The sequence below is a fragment of the Syzygium oleosum genome, unplaced genomic scaffold (assembly GCF_021117445.2).
Source record: "Syzygium oleosum isolate NSW1041296 unplaced genomic scaffold, Sole_v2.1 Sole_v2.05, whole genome shotgun sequence".
Lineage (NCBI taxonomy): Eukaryota > Viridiplantae > Streptophyta > Magnoliopsida > Myrtales > Myrtaceae > Syzygium > Syzygium oleosum.
In genome coordinates, this window is record NW_026607489.1 from 630205 (window position 1) to 654701 (window position 24497).

The 24497-nt window shown below is 40.7% G+C and overlaps 1 protein-coding gene across 1 annotated transcript in view; it reads right to left on the reverse strand.

Annotated features, from left to right (window-relative positions):
• Positions 1-4945: 4945 nt before the first annotated feature.
• The window catches only part of LOC130138153 (COP9 signalosome complex subunit 4-like), a 29023-nt gene continuing 9471 nt past the window's right edge, over positions 4946-24497 (reverse strand). Inside the window, exon 8 of the mRNA XM_056311306.1 lies at positions 4946-5318. Coding sequence (XP_056167281.1) covers positions 4946-5318 — 373 coding nt within the window. The remainder of the gene's footprint in view (positions 5319-24497) is intronic.

Sequence of the window (24497 nt, forward strand, 5' to 3'; positions counted from 1 at the left end):
ACAATTAAAAGGTTTAGAACTGAATTGGCAAAATTGAAAGGTTTAGGACTAAATTGGCCGCTGTACAATAGGTTTATGACTTTTTGGACAAATTTTCCCTTTTGGAGATAAATTTCCATATTAGCCCAAATAATGTCTTCTTAGATTTGAAATTTGGCCCAATTCCTTAAAAAACCCCAAACTTTAGCCTTTGTCCCAATTATATCCCAAACTTTTTTTTGTCTCATAAAAAACCCCAAACTTTTACTTTTGTCCCAAATCTACCCCGTTTACTTTTCATCCAATTTTTAATATTATTTTTTCGAATTTTTTCTTTTCTTTTCTTTTCTTTTCTTTTTCCTTTCCTTTTTTTTATCACCTTCAACCTCGGCTGGTCGCCGGTGGGCGACCGGCCAGGCGGGCCGCGAGGTCGGCCCCGCCGTGCGCCTGGCTCGGCCTCTGCGGCGGCTAGCGAGGTCGGCCTCGTCGCTTCTGGGCGAGGCCGAGCCCGCTTGAGGCCGGCGAGGTTGGCCTCGCCGTTCCGGGCGAGGCCGAGCCTCGCCCGGCCGGCGAGGTCGGCCCCCGCCTGCCGCATGGCGAGGCCGACCTCGCCCAGCTGGCGGGGGCCTAGCCTCGCCCGGATCCGGCGAGGCCAGGCCCGCCGGCGGTGGCGAGGTCGGCCTCGTCGTTGCGGAGGTTCGGCCTCGGCCGACCTCGCGGCATGGCGAGGCTTGGCCCCCGCCGGCATTGGCGAGGTCGGCCTCGCCCAGAACTGGCGAGGTCGGCCGAGGCCGAACCTCGCCGTTGTCGGGCGAGGCTCGGCCTCGCCGTCCCGGCGAGGCTAGGCCCCGCCGGCGGTGGCGAGGTCGGCTCGCCGTTGCGGTGGCGGGGCCGACCTCGCCGGCCGGCCAGCGAGGCTCGGCCTCGCCCGAAGAACGGCGAGGCCGACCTCGCCGGTGCCGAGCGGGGCCGAGCCTCGCCCGGCGGCCAGCGGGGCCGACCTCGTCGGCCCCGCCTCTGGCGTCGCCGGACCGGCGACGGCCGAAGGTTGAAGGTGATAAAAAAAAAACAGAAAAGGAAAGGAAAAAGAAAAGAAAAGAAAAAAATTCGAAAAAATAAAAAAATAATATTAAAAAATTAGACGAATAGTAAACGGGGTAGATTTGGGACAAAAGTAAAAGTTTGGGGTTTTTTATGAGACAAAAAAAAGTTTGGGATATAATTGAGACAAAGACTAAAGTTGGGGGTTTTTTAGGGAATTGGGCCTTTGAAATTTGGTAAAAACTAGAGCAATTAGGGTTGGCTTTCTTCAATTGCTCTTACTCTTAAGAAGTTTTCCATCCATCTCGCTCGAGGATCTTGGCATTTGTGCTCGGTTTTCGATATCTCATGCTTGGGAGTGTTCCATCTCCTACCAAATAGCCCAAATGTGGGTCGAAGCATATGGCAAAGAAGGAGGATTCAAGGTGGTTCAGTCAAGTAACCATGAACCCTTGCTTCTAATCCTAGTGTCTATGGCACATTCTCGTTAATCCATGAGTAGAGGATTTGTATAGACACATAGATCCATGGATCAATACATCTCAATCCATTGACCTAGAGATGTTAAACCTTCATAGATTATTTGGATTGGGGTAAAACCTACAAAAACACTTAAGGGTTAGGCGTCTTAAGACACTTGTTTATATCTTTTAGAAAGAGTCGCGCTCCTCTATCTTCCAAAAGGAAAAAAGATCTCTGAGAGCTGATAATAACACAACACATTGATTTCGCAACCGATAAGCCCAAGTTGCTCATTTACCAAAAAGGTATGCTTCTTTATTGAGCCTTTCGAGCATGTTCTATTCGATATAGGTAGGAAAAACGATAATCTTATAAAAATCTCAATCAAATCAAGTCATGATGAAATAGGTCAATCCTTTCTTCTTGCGAAAGAATAAAAAGCACGAAGTAATAAAATATAAAATATAGAATAGTAGAGTAGTTTAATACAATAGAAATGAATACATTGATTCTCTGAACTCACGAACAAAATCCAAGAATAAGAGGCCATCTTAGGTTACTTTGCTACTACAACCTATTAGATTATATAGCTACTACGACATTTCCATGTTGGAGAATTTGCGCTCTGGACACTTGGCTCGAGACGGTCGAACAGTTCGTGTTTGGGAGTTTTCCATCTCTCGATTGTCAACGAGAAATTTTAGATGGAGGGTTAACGGGTACAGATTTGTAACTCAAGTAAAAATTAGTAGTTTTTTACGAGACTAAACAAATTTTAGGTAAAATTGAAACTGGATAGTAGAATTGAGACATAACCTAAAGTTTGAGGTTTTTCACGGGACAAAAAAGTTTAGGTTAAAATAGGGACCGTATTTAAAGTTGGGGTCTTTTTATCGGACGAAAAAAATTTAGAGTAGAATTAGGACTCGACCTAAATTGAGATTTTCTTAGAATATTAGGCCATAAAAAGGGGCTAAAGGGAGATGATTCATGCTAACACTAACACATAAACTGTAAACTTCTCACTTGCGTCCATTGCCTCCACGTCTTTTGTTACGCGGGTGTCTGCGTTACCATCTTCTACCATCTTCCCATTGCTCCACCTGGACGAACCTTCAAGGTTTCTCTCCTTGTCCGTCCTTCACCCCGAGACTCCGCATACTCCTCTAGGCACTAGCGTCGCCCCTTCACACCGTTCGCCGTTCGCCGTTCGGCGTCTCGCTCCTCTCTCCTCCCACGTATGCGCACAAGCGCTCGTGGAGGAACGTATCCTCTTTTGTGCCTGTTCGATGAAGATCATGTCGTCTCTGCAGTCCTTGGCGCAGTAGTCTCATCATTAAAGGTTTTTTGTTGTACGTACTCGATCTGCGTTCCACAGAAACGCCTCCATGGCATTTTACAGCCACAAGGACTACTTCGCCTACTCGTCTCGATTTCGAGTATTTCTCTATCAAATAGAAGTCGGCGATGCCAATGACAACATTCCATTGCTATAAGACGGACGACCAACGGTGGCGCAAGACTCGATGTTCCCCACCCCCGTGATGACACCAAGCGAATAGGATGCCAAAGGATGGAGCTCGCTTTTTACGAAAACTGTCCTTAAATTTGATTCACCTGAAAATTCCAAGGACGTGATATCGGCGATTACCACACTGGAAGTACATCATGTTGGGAGAATGAGTTAGATTATATATCTAACAGATGTTATGTACTCAAAGAAGAAGGGACGATAGTATTTAGTTGTAGTAAGCATGATAGATATTACAAGATGTGGAAGATAAGAGGAAAAAAAAAGTGTAAATGAATATGTGCACAAAACAAAATGTGGAAGATAAGACAGAAGTAGAACTTAGGGAAGTCAAAATGGTCAATTTTGTATAATCTCTCATTTTATATCAGTATAGATAGATATACTGTTTTACCTTAATAAATTCCTACAACATCCTTAATTTTGTCCCCCTCCCAAATTTCTCAAATTTCTTGAAATTTCAATGATTAGGAAAGTATTTTTCTTATAATAATAATGCTTTAAATAGGATATATGAGGTAATTAAGTTAATAATTTGCTTTCAATTTGATAAAAAAACAAGTTTTATGGTTGTGGAATGTGACATTCGCTATTTTATTTAGAAACACCGAATTTTATTACTAGAGAAAAGTCCGCGGAAATAGTTCAACCACTTCAGAAAAACCGAAGGTCCCACAAGGTGTGGTAATCTACCGGAGCTTATCAGATCAAAGTGATCTGCTTCTAGCTAGGGGTGTGCATGATTTGGGTGGGCGGTTCCCACCCTAGAACCGGGAACCGCTCACTAAGGACTGGTTCCTAAAAATTAGAACCGGAAACTGCCCGTTGGTTCCATGGATCTACTCGAGAACTGGACCACCGGTCCGGTCCGATTCCCGAACCGCCGGTCCAATCCGATTCTCGGGTGGGTCCATGGAACCGGTCCTACCAAGCTTCACATGTTGGCATTGTAATATGCAACAAAGAATTACGCAACAGGAAGAAATGATTCTAGAATAATTAAAATTACACATCGTCAATATATTCATACTACTATGATTTTTATCCATTTGGGGTGATTGATGCGGTGCGGCATCATTTCTGTGGTATTGAACAGTATTCACATGTGGCCTTGTTTATGCAGATATTAAAGTGAACATGAAGATTTGAAAGACCTGTGGGTAAATAAAGTTAAACGAGAAAAGAGAGAGATGGACAACTCCCTTATCATCCTGTCAAAACTTTCCTATATGTTATTATCCCACCTTCGCCAATTACTATCAAGAAAGCATGGGCTTTTGCTTACTAGGTCTGGGCATGACTGATAAGAGTGAGAGTATTGAGCGAGTTTCACATTTAGGGATTTAGGATTTTTCTTTCTTTTTTTTTTAAATTAAAAATTAAATATAATATATAATATATAATATTATATTACCGGTCTGGTCCGGGTGGGCAGGCGGGCGGTTCCACACCTAGAACCGAGAACCGGACCGGTACCCACTTGTTCCAATAATTTGGAACTCGGAACTGGAACGGTTCCCTTAGGAACCACCGGTTCTGAGCCCGTCCGGTCTGATTCCGGGCGGTTCCCGATTCTTTTGCACACCCCTACTTCTAACTAAAGGAAGACTTTTGACCAAGACTCAAACTATGCTTTCACAAATTTCTTTTATACCTGTGCTTATGGGTGTCAATGGGTCGGGTCGGGCTTTCGTGATACCCTACTTGACTCAAAACCAACAGGGTCGCGCTTGACCCGCCCAGGCCTTGCCCAAGACCCCGTTCAGCATATACCCCAAGGGCTAGGTCAGGCCGGGCCGAGTCTGGTTTTTTTTTTTTTTTTTTTTTTTTCAGCAGATAGATTGGAAATTGCTGTGAACCTCTTGAACTCTCTTGAACTTTCCAGTTTTTTCCGGTCATCCCCTCGCTCGAACTCTCTTAAACTTTCCGCCATCATTGCTGCCGTCGGACGGCTGGCGCAGCACGATGACCGAATTGAAGGGGGACCGGGTCGGGGCTTTGGTCTTGACCCGACTGCGACCTGATCGTGTACATCGCGGCGGTGGTGAACCTCCTGCGGCGGGCATCTGTGGCGATCAGCGACGGCGGCGACGCGTTCTCAATCTCCTCGACAAACCTGCTGTTGTAATTGGGGCAAGTGATCGAGTCTTGGCTCCAAACCCTGATGAAACGGCTACACCTATAGCACCAATAAGACGACGTCGCCGAAGACATGTGATGATCCCTCGGAACCTGACGACCGATTGAACCCAACCCTGGAATCCACCGCCCCCCCTTCCTCCTCCTCCTCCTTTTGCTGCAGATCCTGGGAGCAAGAAAACCAAACCCTGACAACCCTAAAAATCAAAACTTTGGCTCGAGCACCATCGAATCCAAGTCGATTTTCTACTGCAAACGGCCAAAAAAAACCTTAATTCGCGGAACCCAGATCACAGAAGAGGATCGATTCCATGGAGAGAGGTTCAATTGGGGAGATTGACAGCTCCAGGATGAGCAAATATCGAATTTTTGCTTTGCTCATCCTCAGTGATGGACTGACGCTAAGCTGCATGGTAGTTCGTGCTCTGTGGCTGCGCAAAAAGTGAGAGAGAGGAGAGAGAACGAGAGAGACGAGAGAGAGGGAGATGTGAGAGGGAGATGTGTGGACTGTGGCCCGTGGGTGGTCTCGCGGTGTCAATGGGTCGGGCTCAACCCTACCCTAACATAGTAATACCCACACCTAAAAGCCCTATCCAAAGAAGACAAGCTCCAACCCTAAAATAACCTAAATTTTAGGACCGGGTCGGGCCGGCACGGGCTTTTTGGACAAAGAGCAATTTTTTCCAACATTGATCGATCAAAGTCTCGCCCGATTACGAAAGTTAGGAATCTAAAAAGATACCTCAAAACTCAAAGCACTCATAGATTTCTTTGGGCCATACATGGAGCAGTAATCATTGGAGTTCTATGTAAAAGCATCTCACAGGTTCGTTGTACCACCACGAGTCGTTTGACATTTGAAGAGGCAATCACGAAACACCGGTCAACCTCGGGTGAAAAGCAGTCAAGTTAGTTGCCAATCGTTAAGGACAAAATAATGTTTTGTTTATAATAATAAAAAGTTAAGGAAATAATTTTGATAATTTCTTTAAATATCTCAAATCATTGGGTTTTTTGGGTTTTGGGAGTAAATGATGTACAATTAATTAAAAATATTCTACTTCACTACACATTAACTTCCATTTCGTTATCTTGGTGTGCCTATTATCTCAACTAGACTGCGTAAGGTGGACTGTAAAGCCTTGATTGATTCTATCACGGCTCGTGCCCGTTCTTGGTCCCAACGCTTTCTTTCCTTTGTTGGTCGCCTACAGCTTATAAAGTCGGTCTTGCATTCCATTCAAGTATACTGGGCCACCATCTTTTCTTTACCCAAATCAGTATTGCATAGTATTGAGGTTGTTCTGCGGCAATTCCTATGGAAAGGTCCTGACCTTGGAGTTGGTGGAGCTAAAGTAGCGTGGAAGGCTGTTTGCTTACCCAAAGAAGAAGGCGGCCTAGGCATCCGGAGACTTGTTGTATACAACAATGCTATGACTTTAAAGCACATTTGGCTTCTCCTTACCGACAAAGAATCCTTGTGGTGTAAGTGGATACACTCCACCTTTTTAAAGAAGGCAAATTTTTGGCTTGTGCCCAAACCTACCTTCTGTTCTTGGACATGGAAGAAAATCCTTGATATGCGGTTATCTGCTCAAGCTATGTTCCGATGGAAGATTGGAAATGGGCGCTCTGTATCCTTCTGGTTTGACTGGTGGCACAGCAGGGGCCCGCTATACTTGCTTTTTAGTAATGCGGAGATCTATCAATCGCGCATTCCTCGGGATGCTACAGTGCGATCTTTCTACGAAGGTTCTTGGCAACCTTCTAACACCCTTGCCACTATTATGGGTTGGATGGATCCCCTTCCGTCTATTGTGGATAGCTCGTTGGACAGCTTCGGTTGGACACCTCATCCTTCTAATTCCTTTTCTGTTACTCTTGCTTGGAATCATATCCGAAGGAAATGGCATCTAACCCCCTGGCATTCCTTCATTTGGGATCGGCACATAGCTCCTCGTCATGCTTTTCTCCTTTGGTTAATATCCCTTAACCGGCTACCTACCCAGGTATTCTTGTTACAAAATCGCAGGATTGCCGATGCTCTCTGTGCCTTTTGTGGATCTACACTAGACTCAATCAACCATCTCTTCTTTGAATGCACTTCTACCAGTAGATTGGCTTCTCTTTGGGCGACAAATTGCAGGCTACCTTGGCGCAATCGTCCCTGGCAAGAACATATCCTCTGGGCTATGAAAGTTTGCGGAGGATCTTCGTTTGCCCACCGCATTTCTAGATTTTCCTTTAGTGCTCTATGTCACATTATTTTGGACCGAAAGGGACAACGCTATCTTCAGGAACAAAAGCGTTTTCATCCATGGTATGCGTAAGCATCTCTTCAAAGTCGTGAAGGACAAAGCTATTTCCATGGGGACAGTTGAGGATACTTATAGGAACCGCATTGTCCAGAGAAAGTGGGACCTTCCTCCTTCTATCTTTGATTAATGACGATTATGGCTGATCTAGTGCCTTTTGGAGCGGATTCCGGAGTTGTTGGCTTCACCTCCATGGTTCGGTTTGGCCCGGCTTATTGTGGTGGTTTTGGTTTCCGGCGCCTTTTGTCTTTGCTTAGGTAGTCTTGCTCCCGGCGATCCGGGGCCCTCTTCAAGCAGATTGCCGGAGTTTTGGCGTCGCCCATCCAATCTGCTATGGATTGGTTGTCTTTGTCTTCTTATTTCTTTTTCCATGTTCTTAGCCGTCCTTCGGCTTGTTATATAGTTCTGCTTGGACCCTCTTGACCTTGTATGGACATTACTATGTCCTAATATGGTCATGAGCTGGTTTGGGCTTAGGTTGTACTTGGTGATTTGGAAAGTTATACATATTCTTACCTTACCAAAAAAAAAAAAAACTAGTTTCAAGCACGCGATAGGTGCTGCACAATTAATTTTCATTCCTTGTGCAGCTTATAAGCTAATAATAAATGTCAGAACTTAATTGCACAAGGAAATAAAAAAAACTTAGACATTTTTTTCTACACATTTTTTTAAAAATATAAGAAAAAAATTTATCACAAAGAGTGAATGGATGGGGTTGATTGCATAATAAGGACAATTAAGTAATGTTACCAAGTGCACTTTTTTTTTTATAGAAAGTGGGTGGTTAATTTATTTTTTCTTTTTACATTTTTGTCTTTTTTATTGGTCGATTTTCCCTTTTTTCCTCTTTGATTTACAGTTAAGAAAACAAAGGGCTATAATAAAAAACACAAAAGGTAGACAATGGGGTATTTTCCCTCAAGGCTCCGTGTGTTTTGCGAAAAATGAATATTGTGGAAAATATATTCCTAATTATGATTGCTTGTATCACTTGAAATAATTAGTTAATAAAAAATATTTTCACTAGCGATAACAATTTATACAACATGCGCACATCATAGCCTAAAAGTATAAAATAATAAGTGCACAAAACAAGATGTGGAAGATAAGAAGGAAAAAAAAAGTGTAAAAGAATAAGTGCACAAAACAAAATGTGGAAGATAAGAAGGAAGTATAACTCAACGAAGTCCAAATGGTCAATTTTGTATAATCTCTCATTTTATGGCAGTATAGATAGATATAATAATTTATCTTAATAAATTACTACAACATCCTTAATTTTGTCTCACCTCCCAAATTTCTCAAATTTCTTGAAATTTCAAAGTTTAGGAAAGTAGTTTCAGGAGCTTTTTGGAAAAAAGAAAATTGGAGAGGTAAATATTATAATAATAATTCTTTATATTGGATATATGAGGTAATTAAGTTAATAATTTGCTTTCAGAGATAACAACTTTTGTGGTTATCGAAATGTGACATTCGCTATTTGAGCCATTGCAATTATGGTAATACCAACGGGCCCAGTAAAAGGTTGCTTTTTATGGGCTCTTACAAGAGATTCAAGCAAAGAGCGTGCCCAACAAGTTGTGATAATCACGTTTAAAATAAGATTAATACTACAAAAAATCTCAAATTAGTACATCTATGATAAATTTACTCCAAACTAATTTTTTTACTACCAAAAATCCTAAATTGGTACACATGTGATAAATTTACCCCAAATTAATTTTTCGATCACTAAAAATTCTAAATTGGTACACTTATGATAAATTTACCATTTATTAAATTGAATTAATATCATGAAAAACTATAGATAAACCTGTGGTAAACCCCAGACTGGTACTCCCATCAACTACCATCAACAATTTGACGGTAAAATTTAACGGAAAGTAACGGAGGGTAAATTTATCACAGGTGTATCAAGAGTAAATTTGTTACAAGTGTATCAGTTTGGGTTTTTTTTTGTGGTATTAACCCTTTAAAATAATAGAGTTACCGCAAACAAAATCTCATCTGGATGGGTCTAGGCTAGAAAATCTCTCTACTTCATCCTAGAATCAGGCCGGGGGTTTGAGTCTTGGCGGGGTGAAGCACTTTACCACCTATGCTCGGTGGGGCCCAAGCCTCGCCCATCTTCCCTAACCCCGCCTAGTGGCTAGGTCTAAGTACAAGCATGTTTATTACATGTACGAAAAACTTAATTTAAGCTTAGTGTAAATAAGGGTTAATACCACGAAAAATTCCAAACTGGTACATCTGTGGCAAATTTTCTCATAATTAATTTTTGGGATGCCAAAAATCCTAAACCGGTACACCAGTAATAAATTTCCTATAAATTGATATGAATTTTCATGTGGACTTACCATCATCTAACTTAGTAATTTCACGGTAAAATTTGACGGAAGCTAATAAAGGGTATGTCACGAGTGTACTTATTTGGGATTTTTGGTAAATCAAAAATTAATTTAAAATAAATTTATCACATATGTATTTTTTCGTGGTATTAATCCCATATGTAACTTACCGATTAGAAGCTTTATTGGACGAATTTCTTTGAATCAGCGATAACGAAATGGTAACTACGCAAAAAAAAATGGCGTATCCAAAAGAAGAAGAGAGATAAATAGGGATATGTGCACTAGAAGTCCTAAAACTTGTCACAAAAGTGCAATTGAGTCCTAAAACTTTCAAAAAGTGCAAACAAGTCCTAAAACTTGTCACAAAAGTGCACTTGAGTCCTAAAACTTTCAAAAAGTGCAAATAAGTCTTAAAACTTATCACGAAAGTGTAAACAAGTCCTAAAACTTGTTACAAAAGTGCAAACAAGTCCTAAAACTTTCAAAAAGTACAATCAATGGAAGGACTTGATTGAACTAATTTGACAAGTTTTAGGACTTATTTGCACTTTCGTGACAAGTTTTAGGAATTATTTGCACTTTTTGAAAGTTTTAGGACTCAAGTGCACTTTCATGACAAGTTTTAGGACTTATTTGCACTTTTTGAAAGTTTTAGAACTCAATTGCATTTTCGTGATAAGTTTTAGGACTTTGAATGCACCTATCCCTATTTTCTTCAATCAATCATGTGATCTCTCTCTCCGCAAATAAATAAATGAAACTATAGGCGGGACTTTCAATGCACATGCTTTGACTAACTTTCGATCCGTTTGAAGAGGCTCGGCTCCTACGTGAAAATATCAGACTGTTGTCGCTTGGTAAAGGGTGAGAAGACACATGGATGAACTCAGATTTGACACTAATCTCAACTTAAATCCATTCAGAATGTTATAAATTAACAAGACTAGCTCAACCTAATTTTGGGATTTTTTGCTTTTATGGATGAGTGGTTCGAACAGGCTGTAATTTTAGTTTTTTTTTTTTTACTTTTCCAAATCTAGGGAATTTACACATCTGTTATATTTTTCTTAGCAAAAGTCACCAAAAATCCTAAATTATACTCACTGTGACAAATTTATTTTAAATTTTTTTCTGTGACACTAAAAATCTCAAACTTGTACTTGTGTGATACATTTACCCTCCATCAAAATTCTGTCAATGAGAACCGTTAAAAATCTGTTTATATGAGCACAAACACTTCTCAAGAGTTCGATAACAATAGAGGAAATTCATGGCGATCAATGTAGAAATGGACGGTTCGCAAGATGCTTTCGACGCGACGACGACGAAGGAGGGGGATTGAGGAGCTACGGGAGAAAGCGACTCGACTAGCGGCGACCCACGGCCCCCGTGCCGCCGCCGTGATCGGGACCAGGAAAGAGAAGGCGGCAGGGGCTGGAGCGTCGCTGCGGATGACGACAACGGTTCTGGAGACGTGGCAGAGAAGTGCCCCGGAGTCACCCAGCAACCGGACCATTTCAAAGGCATCCCCAAGACCCAATGAATCTTTCCTTAGTAGTGTGCACGTATAGACAGCACGGAATATGCTTGTATTATTCTTATATATAGTAATGATATCTTCCATCAAGTTCTTTTTGACTAATAGTTTGTGCAGGTGAGCCTAACTTGTTTTTATGTTACACTTGGTAAGGTTCTTCTTTAACGCTCAATGCCATGGAGTCACGGACAAATGCGTAAGATTAACTCTCGACATATCAATTACCTAATGTAGTATAGCTCTTTTCAATATGACTTGAGAGGGATTTCTGTAATCATGCTAGATAATTAAAGAAGACAGAGTTTTGATATTAGATCACTCTGTTGACATATGAATACTAGATCAATTGCTTTTTCCAATGTCTGACAATCTCGTACCGTCATGTTCATGGCACGACTTCCTCTCCCCCGAACAAAAATGGGAAAAAAAAAAACAAGCGTATGGCACAACTAGACATGCACCCTCCTCTCTTTTTTAAAATTTAGTGAAAAAAAATGAAGATAATAATGTTGGCTCTCATGTTAGGATCATGGACTTATCCTTCTTCAATTCAATCAATTTTTCATTCTTTAGAATAACATCAGGAATTGATGGTAGCTTAGAGAAGTGCACACGCCCATAAATTGCTTAAGATATCATAATTAATTAATGATTTTGTGTTGCTCCTACCTTGGAGGATTTTAATTGAAAGATTAAAGTTATCTTTGATTATATTGTACAAACGGATCACTTTTGAGACGAAAAAGATCACAAAACATACATGTTCTTTTCCCGTTTTACAATTATCACATTGCTTTTGCTATTATAAAAGCTAAGACTGATTTTGGTGGCACGAAGGATGCTCTTAAAGAGAACCATCAGAGATGGTGCAAACTTCAGGTTTATAATATCGAAGAAATCTTTGCGCTTGCCTCCATCCGTTGATTTTACAAAACCCGTGCAGCGCCCGCGATAATAAAACTAGTGTCTTGACAAGATCACATTCGACATCCCTTAAACATTAGAGGTGTTTCAAGGGTCGATCAGCTCGCTAAGCTGGTGGACAACAATTGCCATCTTCAGCTGTCCTTCGCCGAAGTACTTCTAGGATTAGATTTTCGAGTTTGGATTTCGGTCACACCTGTACGCTCATCGGATCTAATCAATGGTGCATCAACGAGCGGTTGCTCTCTATTTCGGAGGATGATGGGATGCATCGCCGAATCATTCAAACCATTTTTGGCGTTTGGTCGGCTTCACTGTATCTTCCCATTCTTCCTTGGGGAAGTAATTCATCGACTGTGTCTGGCTCTGGAGTAGCACTTGCACTTGCTTCACCGTATCTCACCGGGAAAATTACCAAAAAAATCCTAAACTTATTGCAATTGTGTTAATTCAGTCCTAAACCTTTTTTTTTTGCCAATTCAGTCCTAAATCTTTTGCAATTGTGCCAATTTAATCCATCCAGCCACTTTTGGCCAGCCAGCGCTGACGTGGACGCTGACCGGTGCCGGTCGGCTGACGTGACAATATTTTAATATTTATTTTCGATTTTTATTTTTATTTTTTTCCTTTCCTTTTTTTTTCCATTCTTTCATCCCCCTGGCCGGACCGGCCAGCGGGAGGCTCGCCGGCCACTGGGGACTGGTGAGGGCGAGCCTCACCAAGCTCCGGCGAGGGCGGAGCTTGCCATGGCTGGGCGACCTTGACCTCGCCCAGATCTGGCAAGGTCGAACCTCGCCATGGCTGTGCGACGGCCGGCGAGGGCGGAGCTCGAAATTTTTATATTTTTTTCCTTTCTCTGTTTTTTTTTTGGCCTTTCCTTCGTCCCCCGGTCCGATGGTCGGATCGGCCAGGGGCTAGGGCCGGCGAGGTAACCTCGCCGGTGAGTATCCCCCTAGCCGGACTGGCCAGGGGGAAGAAGGAAAAGAAAAAAAAAGAGAAAGGAAAAAAATAAAATAAAAATTCAAAAAAATAAAAATATATTAAAATATTGTCACGTCAGCTGGCCGGCGTTGACGTGAACGCCGGCCGGCCAAAAGTGGCAGGATGAACTGAATTGACATAATTGCAAAATGTTTAGGACTGAATTGGTAATAAAAAAAAAAGGTTTAGGACCGAATTGGCACAATTACAATATGTTTAGGACTTTTTTGGTAATTTTCCCTATCTCACCCACTTAAAGGGCGAGTCACATCCTAGAGACCATTCTTAGAGGTTGTTTCTACATAATCCTGCATTATGAATTTTAAGCGTTCTATGAGCGTTCATACTGTAAAAGCAAATATGTCTCAAAATGCACGATCGCAACAACCGATTTTCTATTGTGGACTAAATTGATTCATTAAAAGTGATAAAGTGATTCATTACGCATCTTTGCCACGCCACTTAGTCGAAAGCTCATCCATCTAAATTAAATGCTAGCAGACCAATACTCTCCTCGCTTGTGCATATTAGTATTGGTAGGTGGTTTTACCCAGAGGCAACATTCTTGATAAGAGCAAGTATACAGTGATTATTCGGACGGAGGGGCTTCAAACTGATCTTAGGGAGGATGGCGGGAATCGTGGTTGAAGGTGCAGAATCTGCCGAAAAATTGTCCGGTAAGCTCCTCGCCCATCACCACCGAAAGCATTTACATTTGCTATTATGGTTTTGTGACCGAATGCTACTAAATTACCATGCAGGAGAAGACGGAATAACAGATGATTGCCCCATCGAAGAGGTGCGCCTCACGGTTCCATTGACGGATGACCCATCGCTGCCCGTCCTGACATTCAGGACATGGGTTCTCGGCGTGGCCTCGTGCGTGATCTTGTGGTTCACCAACCAATTCTTTAGCTATCGGACTAACCAATACCGCATTTCGGCAATTTTAGCACAAATTGTTACACTTCCCCTGGGACAATTGATGGCCGCAACACTCCCTTCGAGGCCGATCCAGGTCCCGTTCATGAGATGGGCATTCTCACTAAATCCAGGACCTTTCAATTTGAAAGAACATGTCCTGATCACCATATTTGCCAACCTTGGGTCGCGCGGAGCCTATGCAGTGCAAATTTTCACAATTACCAACGTTCTCTATCACGGAAGTATCCATATTATTACGGCCTTCATGCAGTTACAGACGACTCATGCACTTCAATTTCTTCATGTTGTATAGTTACTATCCCTCCTTACTTGCTCATTCCCCTATATATAATTGTCTTCTTACCGAATGAATTTCATATGCATGTGACACGGCCCAAGGGAAAGAAGGGCTCCGAGCCCATCCGTGAACGATATAGGGCGTCTTACGTGCATGGGATGTGACCCATTCATGCATGGGGCGTTGCCCATTTGTTCATGGGACGTGTGTTAACACTTGATTTTTAGCTCATTTTTTTTTTCATATTTTCAAAAATCTCAAAATTAGGTTTAGGAATCTTGGCCAAACCTAGAAACCTATTTCTAGACCAAAAATAATTTTTTTAGCATTTTCGTGAGTTTTTGTTTAATTTCTTTTAGTCAAAATGAGTGAGAAAATCAAGAAAAATAGCAAATGGAATCAGAAAATTCCCTAAAAATAGTCATTAGTCTTATTTTAAATCCAATTTCATTAATGCGTCATCAATTTTGAAAATTTTCAATCGGGTATGTGTTTTTCCCAATATTGGGCAAAATCAAACTCGAATTAAACCAAAAATGCAATTAAATATTTTCTAGTCATTTTTAAGTCATAGTGTCTTCACAAAAAACGATTCTGGGATTTTGAATTACATGATGGTCAGTCCAATTGCATAATTTATTAAAGAAATCAGAAAACCCCAAAATTCAATTGAAAATTAGGAATTTTGAGCCTAGATTGGGAATCGTCCCCAATTCGAAATTGTCGAACCATGAGACCATCGTTTCTAGGGTTAATCAGATGTGTGTAATTCAATTTTGGCACCAATTTTTCTTAATCAGGTCATTAAGATATTGAATTGAACAAAACCCTATTAACACGAGTACAAAAATTTAAAAATCTTTGACAGGATTATGACAAAAATTGGGGAAAATCACACATTTGGGTTCAAAATGTGATGAGAAATTCAATTTTGGGGTTTAATTTTGAAAATTGGATCAAAATCGAGCTTAATTTGCGAATTTAGTCAAAATCGGGCTTTCCAGGTCGACCGGGTCAACCCGACCCGACCCTTGAACCCATCTTCTTCGCCCGACGTCCACGTCAGCGCCGGCCGACCAAAAGTGGCCGGATGGACTGAATTGGCACAATTGCAAAACGTTTAGGACTGAATTGGCAAAAAAAAAAAGGTTTAGGACCGAATTGGCACAATTGCAATAGGTTTAGGACTTTTTTGGTAATTTTCCCTATCTTACCCACTTAAAGGGCGAGTCACATCCTAGAGATCATTCTTACAGGTTGTTTCTACTTAATCCTCCACTATGGATTTTAAGCGTTCTATGAACGTTCATATTGTAAAAGCAAATATGTCTCAAAATGCACCATAGAAACAACCGATTTTGTGTTATGGACTAAATTGATTCATTAAAAGTGATAAAATGATTCATTACGCATCTTCCCCACGCCACTTAGTCGAAAGCTCATCCATCTAAATTAAATGCTAGCAGACCAATACTCTCATCGCTTGTGCATATTAGTATTGGTAGGTGATTTTACCCAGAGGCAACATTCTTGAGAAGAGCAAGTATACAGTGATTATTCGGACGGAGGGGCTTCAAACTTATCTTAGGGAGGATGGCGGGAATCGTGGTTGAAGGTGCAGAGTCTGTCAAAAAATTGTCCTGTAAGCTCTTCGCCCATCACCACCGAAAGCATTTACATTTGCTGTTATGGTTTTGTGACCGAATGCTACTAACTTACCACGCAGGAAGAGACGGAATAACAGATGATTGCCCCATCGAAGAGGTGCGCCGCACGGTTCCACTGACGGATGACTCATCGCTGCCCGTCCTGAAACTCAGGAAATGGGTTCTCGGCGTGGCCTCGTGCGTGATCTTGTGGTTCACCAACCAATTCTTCAGCTATCGGACTAACCAATACCGCATTTCGGCAATTTTAGCACAAATTGTTACGCTTCCCCTAGGATGATTGATGGCCGCAACACTCCCTTCAAGGCCGATCCAAGTCCCGTTCATGAGATGGGCGTTCTCACTAAATCCAGGACCTTTCAATTTGAAAGAACATGTCCTGATCACCATCTTTGCCAACCTTGGGTCGCGCGAAGCCTATGCAGTGCAAATTTTCACAATTACCAAGGTTCTCTATCACGGAAGCATCTATATTATTACAGCCTTCATGCTGTTACAGATGACTCATGCACTTCAATTTCTTCATGTTGTATAGTTACTATCCCTCCTTACTTGCTCATTCCCCTATATATAATTATCTTCTTACCGAATGAATTTCATATGCATGTGACATGGCCCAAGGGAACAAAGGACTTCGAGCCCATCCATGAATGATATAGGGCGTCTTACGTGCATGGGACGTGGCCCATTCGTGCATGGGACGTGTGTCAACACCTGATTTTTAGTTCTTTTTTTTTTTTCATATTTTCAAAAATCTCAAAATTAGGATTAGGAATCTTAGCCAAACCTAGAAACCTATTTCTAGACCACAAATAATTTTTTTAGCAATTTCTTGAGTTTTTCTCTAATTTCTTTTAGTCAAAATGAGTAAGAAAATCAAGAAAAATAGCAAATTGAATCAAAAAATTCCATAAAAATAGTCATTAGTCTTATTTTAAATCCAATTTAATTAATACATCATCAATTTTGAAAATTTTAAATCGGGTATGTGTTTCTCCCAAAAATGGCAAAATCAAACCCGAATTAAACCAAAAATGCAATTAAATCTTTTCTAGTCATTTTTAAGTCATAGTGTCTTCACAAAAAATGATTTAGGGATCTTGAATTACATGATGGTCTGTCCAATTACACAATTTGTTAAAGAAATCAGAAAACCCCAAAATTCAATTGAAAATTAGGAATTTTGAGCCCAAATTGGGAATCGTGCCCAATTCGAAATTGTCGAACCATGATACCATCGTTTCTAGGGTTAATCAGATGTGTGTAATTCAATTTTGGCATCAATTTTGCCTAATCAGGTCATTAAGATATTGAATTGAAAAGAACCCTATTAACCCGAGTACAAAAATTTAAAAATCTTAGACAGGATTATGACAAAAATTGGGAAAAATCAAATATTTGGGTTCAAAATGTGATGAGAAATTCAATTTTGGGGTTTAATTTGGAAAATTGGATCAAAATGGAGCTTAATTTGCGAATTTAGTCAAAACCGGGCTTTCCAGGTCGACTGGGTCAACTCGACCCGACCCGGGAACACAACTTCTTTGCCCGACGTCCATGTCAGCGCCGACCGACCAAAAGTGGCCGGATGCACTGAATTGGCACAATTGCAAAAGGTTTAGGATTGAATTTGCAACAAAAAAAAAGGTTTAGGACCGAATTGGCACAATCGCAATAGATTTAGGACTTTTTTGGTAATTTTCCCTATCTCACCCACTTAAAGGGCGAGTAACATCCTAAAGACCATTCTTAGAGGTTGTTTCTACTTAATCCTGCATTATGAATTTTAAGCGTTCTATGAACGTTCATACTGTAAAAGCGAATATGTCTCAAAATGCAGGATCGCAACAACCGACTTTCTGTTGTGGACTAAATTGATTCATTAAAAGTGATAAAGTGATTCATTACGCATCTTCCCCACGCCACTTAGTCGAAAGCTCATCCATCTAAATTAAATGCTAGCAGACCAATACTCTCCTCATTTATGCATATTAGTATTGGTAGGTGGTTTTACCCAGAGGCAACATTCTTGAGAAGAGCAAGTATACAGTGAATATTTGGACGAAGAGGCTTCAAACTGATCTTAGAAAGGATGGCAGGAATCGTGGTTGAAGGTGCAGAGTCTGCCAAAAAATTGTCCGGTAAACTCCTCGCCCATCACCACCGAAAGCTTTTACATTTGCTGTTCTAGTTTTATGACCGAATGCTACTAACTTACCACGCAGGAGGAGACGGAATAACAGATGATTGCCCCATCGAAGAGTTGCGCCTCACGGTTCCACTGACGGATGACCCATCGCTGCCCGTCCTGACATTCAGGACATGGGTTCTCGGCGTGGCCTCGTGCGTGATCTTATGCTTCACCAACCAATTCTTCAGCTATCGGACTAACCAATACCGCATTTCGGCAATTTTAGCACAAATTATTGCACTTCCCCTAGGACAATTGATGGCCGCAACACTCCCTTCGAGGCTGATCTAGGTCCCGTTCATGAGATGGGTGTTCTCACTAAATCCAGGACCTTTCAATTTGAAAGAACATGTCCTGATCACCATCTTTCCCAACCTCGGGTCGCGCGGTGCCTATGCAGTGCAAATTTTCACAATTACCAACGTTCTCTATCACGGAAGCATCCATATTCTTACAGCCTTCATGCTGTTACAGACGACTCATGCACTTCAATTTCATCATGTTATGTAGTTACTATCCTTCCTTACTTGCTCATTCCCCTATATATAATTGTCTTCTTACCGAATGAATTTCATATGCTTGTGACACGGCCCAAGAGAACGAAGGGCTCCGAGCCCATCTGTGAACGATATAGGGCGTCTTACGTGCATGGGATGTGACCCATTCGTGCATGGGACGTGGCCCATTCGTGCATAGGACGTGTGTTAACACCTGATTTTTAGCTTTTTTTTTTCATATTTTCAAAAATCTCAAAATTAGGATTAGGAATCTTGGCCAAACCTAGAAACCTATTTCTAGATCAAAAATAATTTTTTTAGCAATTTCTTGAGTTTTTCTTTAATTTCTTTTATTCAAAATGAGAGAGAAAATCAAGAAAAATAGCAAATGGAATCAAAAAATTCCATAAAAATAGTCATTACTCTTATTTTTAAATCCAATTTCATTAATGCGTCATCAATTTTGAAAATTTTCAATCGGGTATGTGTTTTTCCCAATATTGGGCAAAATCAAACCCGAATTAAACTAAAAATGCAATCCAATTTCATTAATACATCATCAATTCTGAAAATTTTCAATGAGGTATGTGTTTTTCCCAAAATTGGGCAAAATCAAACCCGAATTAAACCAAAAATGCAATTAAATCTTTTCTAATCATTTTTAAGTCATAGTGTCTTCACAAAAAATGATTCTGGGATCTTGAATTACATGATGGTCGGTTCAATTGTACAATTTGTTAAACAAATCAGAAAATCCCAAAATTCAATTGAAAATTAGGAAGTTTGAGCCCAAATTGGGAATCGTGCCCATTTTGAAATTGTCGAACCATGAGATCGTCGTTTCTAGGGTTAATCAGATGTTTGTAATTCAATTTTGGCACCAATTTTGCCTAATCAGGTCATTAAGATATTGAATTGAACAAAACCCTATTAACCCGAGTACAAAAATTTAAAAATCTTAGACATGATTATGATAAAAATTGGGGAAAATCACATATTTGGGTTCAAAATGAGATGAGAAATTCAATTTTGGGGTTTAATTCTGAAAATTAAATGAAAATTGAGCTTAATTTGCGAATTTAGTCAAAATCGGGCTTTCCAGGTCGACCGGGTCAACCCGACCGGACCCGGAAACCCATCTTCTTCGCCCGACGTCCATGTCAGCGCCGGCCGACCAAAAGTGGCCGGATTGACTGAATTGGCACAATTGCAAAAGGTTTAGGACTGAATTGGCAAAAAAAATAAAGGTTTAGGACCGAATTGGCACAATTGCAATAGGTTTATGACTTTTTTGGTAATTTTCCCTATCTCACCCACTTAAAGGGCGAGTCACATCCTAGAGACCATTCTTAGAGGTTGTTTATACTTAATCCTACATTATGGATTTCAAGCGTTCTATGAACGTTCATATTGTAAAAGCAAATATGTCTCAAAATGCACTATAGCAACAGCCGACTTTGTGTTATGGACTAAATTGATTCATTAAAAGTGATAAAGTGATTCATTACGCATCTTTCCCACGCCACTTAGTCGAAAGCTCATTCATCTAAATTAAATGCTAGCAGACCAATACTCTCCTCGCTTGTGCATATTAGTATTGGTAGGTGATTTTACCCAGAGGAAACATTTTTGAGAAGAGCAAGTATACAGTGATTATTCGGACGGAGGGGCTTCAAGCTGATCTTAGAGAGGATGGCGGGAATCATGGTTGAAGGTGCATAGTCTGCAGAAAAATTGTCTGGTAAGCTCCTCGCCCATCACCACCGAAAGCATTTACATTTCTGTTCTAGTTTTGTGACCGAATGCTACTAACTTACCACGCAGGAGGAGACAGAATAACAGATGATTGCCCCATCGAAGAGGTGCGACTCACGGTTCCACTGACGGATGACCCATCGCTGCCCGTCCTGACATTCAGGACATGGGTTCTTTGCGTGGCCTCGTACGTGATCTTGTGCTTTACCAACCAATTCTTCAGCTATCGGACTAACCAATACTGCATTTCGGCAATTTTAGCACAAATTGTTACACTTCCCTTGGGACGATTGATGGCCGAAACACTCCCTTCGAATCCGATCCAGGTCCCGTTCATGAGATGGGCGTTCTCACTAAATTCAGGACCTTTCAATTTGAAAGACCATGTCCTAATCACCATCTTTGCCAACCTTGGGTCGCGCGGAGCCTATGCATTACAAATTTTAACAATTACTAAGGTTCTCTATCACGGAAGCATCCATATTATTATAGCCTTCATGCTGTTATAGACGACTCATGCACTTCAATTTCTTCATGTTATGTAGTTGCTATCCTTCCTTACTTGCTCATTCCCCTACATATAATTGTCTTCTTACCGAACGAATTTCATATGCATGTAACACGGCCCAAGGGAACGAAGGGCTCCGAGCCCATCCATGAACGATATAGGGCGTCTTACGTGCATGGGATGTGACCCATTCGTGCATGGGACGTGGCCCATTCGTGCATGGGACGTCGCCCATTCGTGCATGGGACGTGTATTAACACTTGATTTTTAGCTCATTTGTTTTTTCATATTTTCAAAAATCTCAAAATTAGGATTAGGAATCTTGGCCAAACCTAGAAACCTATTTCTAGACCAAAAATAATTTTTTTAGCATTTTCCTGAGTTTTTCTTTAATTTCTTTTAGTCAAAATGACTGAGAAAATCAAGAAAAATAGCAAATGGATTCAGAAAATTCCATAAAAATAGTCATTACTCTTATTTTAAATCCAATTTCATTAATGGATCATCAATTTTGAAAATTTTCAATCGGGTATGTGCTTTTCCCAAAATTGGGCAAAATCAAAACTCGAATTAAACCAAAAATGCAATTAAATCTTTTCTAGTCATTTTTAAGTCAAAGTGTCTTCACAAAAAATGATTCTGGGATCTTGAATTACATGATGGTCGCTCCAATTGCACAATTTGTTAAAGAAATCAGAAAACCCCAAAAGTCAATTGAAAATTAGGAATTTTGAGCCCAAATTGGGAATCGTGCCCAATTTGAAATTGTCGAACCATGAGACCGTCGTTTTTAGGGTTAATCAGATATGTGTAATTCAATTTTGGCACCAATTTTGCCTAATCAGGTCAGTAATATATTGAATTGAAGTAAACCCTATTAACCCGAGTACAAAAATTTAAAAATCATAGACATGATTATGAAAAAAATTGGGGAAAATCACATATTTGGGTTCAAAATGTGATGAGCAATTCAATTTTGGGGTTTAATTTTGAAAATTGGATCAAAATCGAGCTTAATTTGCGAATTTAGTCAAAACCGGGCTTTCCAGGTCGACCGGGTCAACCCGACCCGACCCGGGAACCCATCTTCTTCGCCCAACGTCCACGTCAGCGCCGGCCGACTAAAAGTGGCCGGATGGACTGAATTGGCACAATTGCAAAAGGTTTAGGACTGAATTGGCCAAAAAATAAGGTTTATGACTGAATTGGCACAATTGCAATAGGTTTATGACTTTTTTAGTAATTTTCCCCATCTCACCCACTTAAAGGGCGAGTCACATCCTAGAGACCATTCTTAGAGGTTGTTTCTACTTAATCCTGCATTATGGATTTCAAGCGTTCTATGAACATTCATATTGTAAAAGCAAATATGTCTCAAAATGCACGATAGCAATAGCCGACTTTGTGTTATGGACTAAATTGATTCATTAAAAGTGATAAAGTGATTCATTACGCATCTTCCCCACACCACTTAGTCGAAAGCTCATCCATCTAAATTAAATGCTAGCAGACCAATACTCTCCTCGCTTGTGCATATTAGTATTTGTAGGTGGTTTTACCCAGAGGCAACATTTTTGAGAAGAGCAAGTTGTAGGTGGTTTTACCCAGAGGCAACATTTTTGAGAAGAGCAAGTATACAGTGATTATTCAGACGGAGGGGCTTCAAGCTGATCTTAGGGAGGATGGCGGGAATCGTGGTTGAAGGTGCATAGTTTGCCGAAAAATTGTCCGGTAAGCTCCTCGCCCATCACCACCGAAAGCATTTACATTTGCTGTTCTAGTTTTGTGACCGAATGCTACTAACTTACCACGCAGGAGGAGACGGAATAACAGATGATTGCCCCATCAAAGAGGTGCGCCTTACGGTTCCACTGACGGATGACCCATCGCTGCCTGTCTTGACATTCAGGACATGGGTTCTCGGCATGGCCTCGTCCGTGATCTTGTGCTTCACCAACCAATTCTTCAGCTATCGGACTAACCAATACTGCATTTCGGCAATTTTCGCACAAATTGTTACACTTCCCCTAGGACGATTGATGGCCGCAACACTCCCTTCGAAGCCGATCCAGGTCCCGTTCATGAGATGGGCGTTCTCAGTAAATCCAGGACCTTTCAATTTGAAAGAACATGTCCTGATCACCATCTTTGCCAACCTTGGGTCGCGCGAAGCCTATGCAATGCAAATTTTAACAATTATCAAGGTTCTCTATGACGGAAGCACCCATATTATTATAGCCTTCATGCTATTACAGACGACTCATGTACTTCAATTTCTTCATGTTATGTAGTTACTATCCTTCCTTACTTGCTCATTCCACTACATATAATTGTCTTCTTACCGAACGAATTTCATATGCATGTAACACGGCCCAAGGGAACGAAGGGCTCCGAGCCCATCCATGAATGATATAGGGCGTCTTACGTGCATGGGATGTGACCCATTCGTGAATGGGACGTGGCCTATTCGTGCATGGAACGTGTATTAACACCCGATTTTTAGCCCATTTTTTTTTTCATATTTTCAAAAATCTCAAAATTAGGATTAGGAATCTTGGCCAAACCTAGAAACCTATTTCTAGACCAAAATGAATTTTTTTAGCATTTTCCTGAGTTTTTCTTTAATTTATTTTAGTCAAAATGAGTGAGAAAATCAAGAAAAATAGCAAATGGATTTAGAAAATTCCATAAAAATAGTCATTACTCTTATTTCAAATCCAATTTCATTAATGCATCATCAATTTTGAAAATTTTCATTCGGGTATGTGTGTTTCCCAAAATTGGGCAAAATCAAACCCGAATTAAACCAAAAATGCAATTAAATCTTTTCTAGTCATTTTTAAGTCATAGTGTCTTCACAAAAAAATGATTCTGGGATCTTGAATTACATGATGGCCGGTCCAATTGCATAATTTGTTAAAGAAATCAAAAAACCCTAAAAGTCAATTGAAAATTAGGAATTTTGAGCCCAAATTGGGATTCATGCCCAATTCGAAATTGTCGAACCTTGAGATCGTCGTTACTAGGGTTAATCAGATGTGGGTAATTCAATTTTGGCACCAATTTTGCCTAATCAGGTCAATAAGATATTTAATTGAACAAAACCCTATTAATCCGAGTACAAATATTTAAAAATCATAGACCTGATTATGAAAAAAATTGAGGAAAATCACATATTTGGGTTCAAAATGTGATGAGAAATTCAATTTTGGATTAATTTTGAAAATTGGATCAAAATCGAGCTTAATTTGCGAATTTAGTCAAAATCGGGCTTCCCAGGTCGACCGGATCAACCCGACCCGACCCGGGAACCCATATTCTTCGCCCGACGTCCATGTCAGCGCCGGCCGACCAAAAGCGGCCGGATGGACTGAATTGGCACAATTGCAAA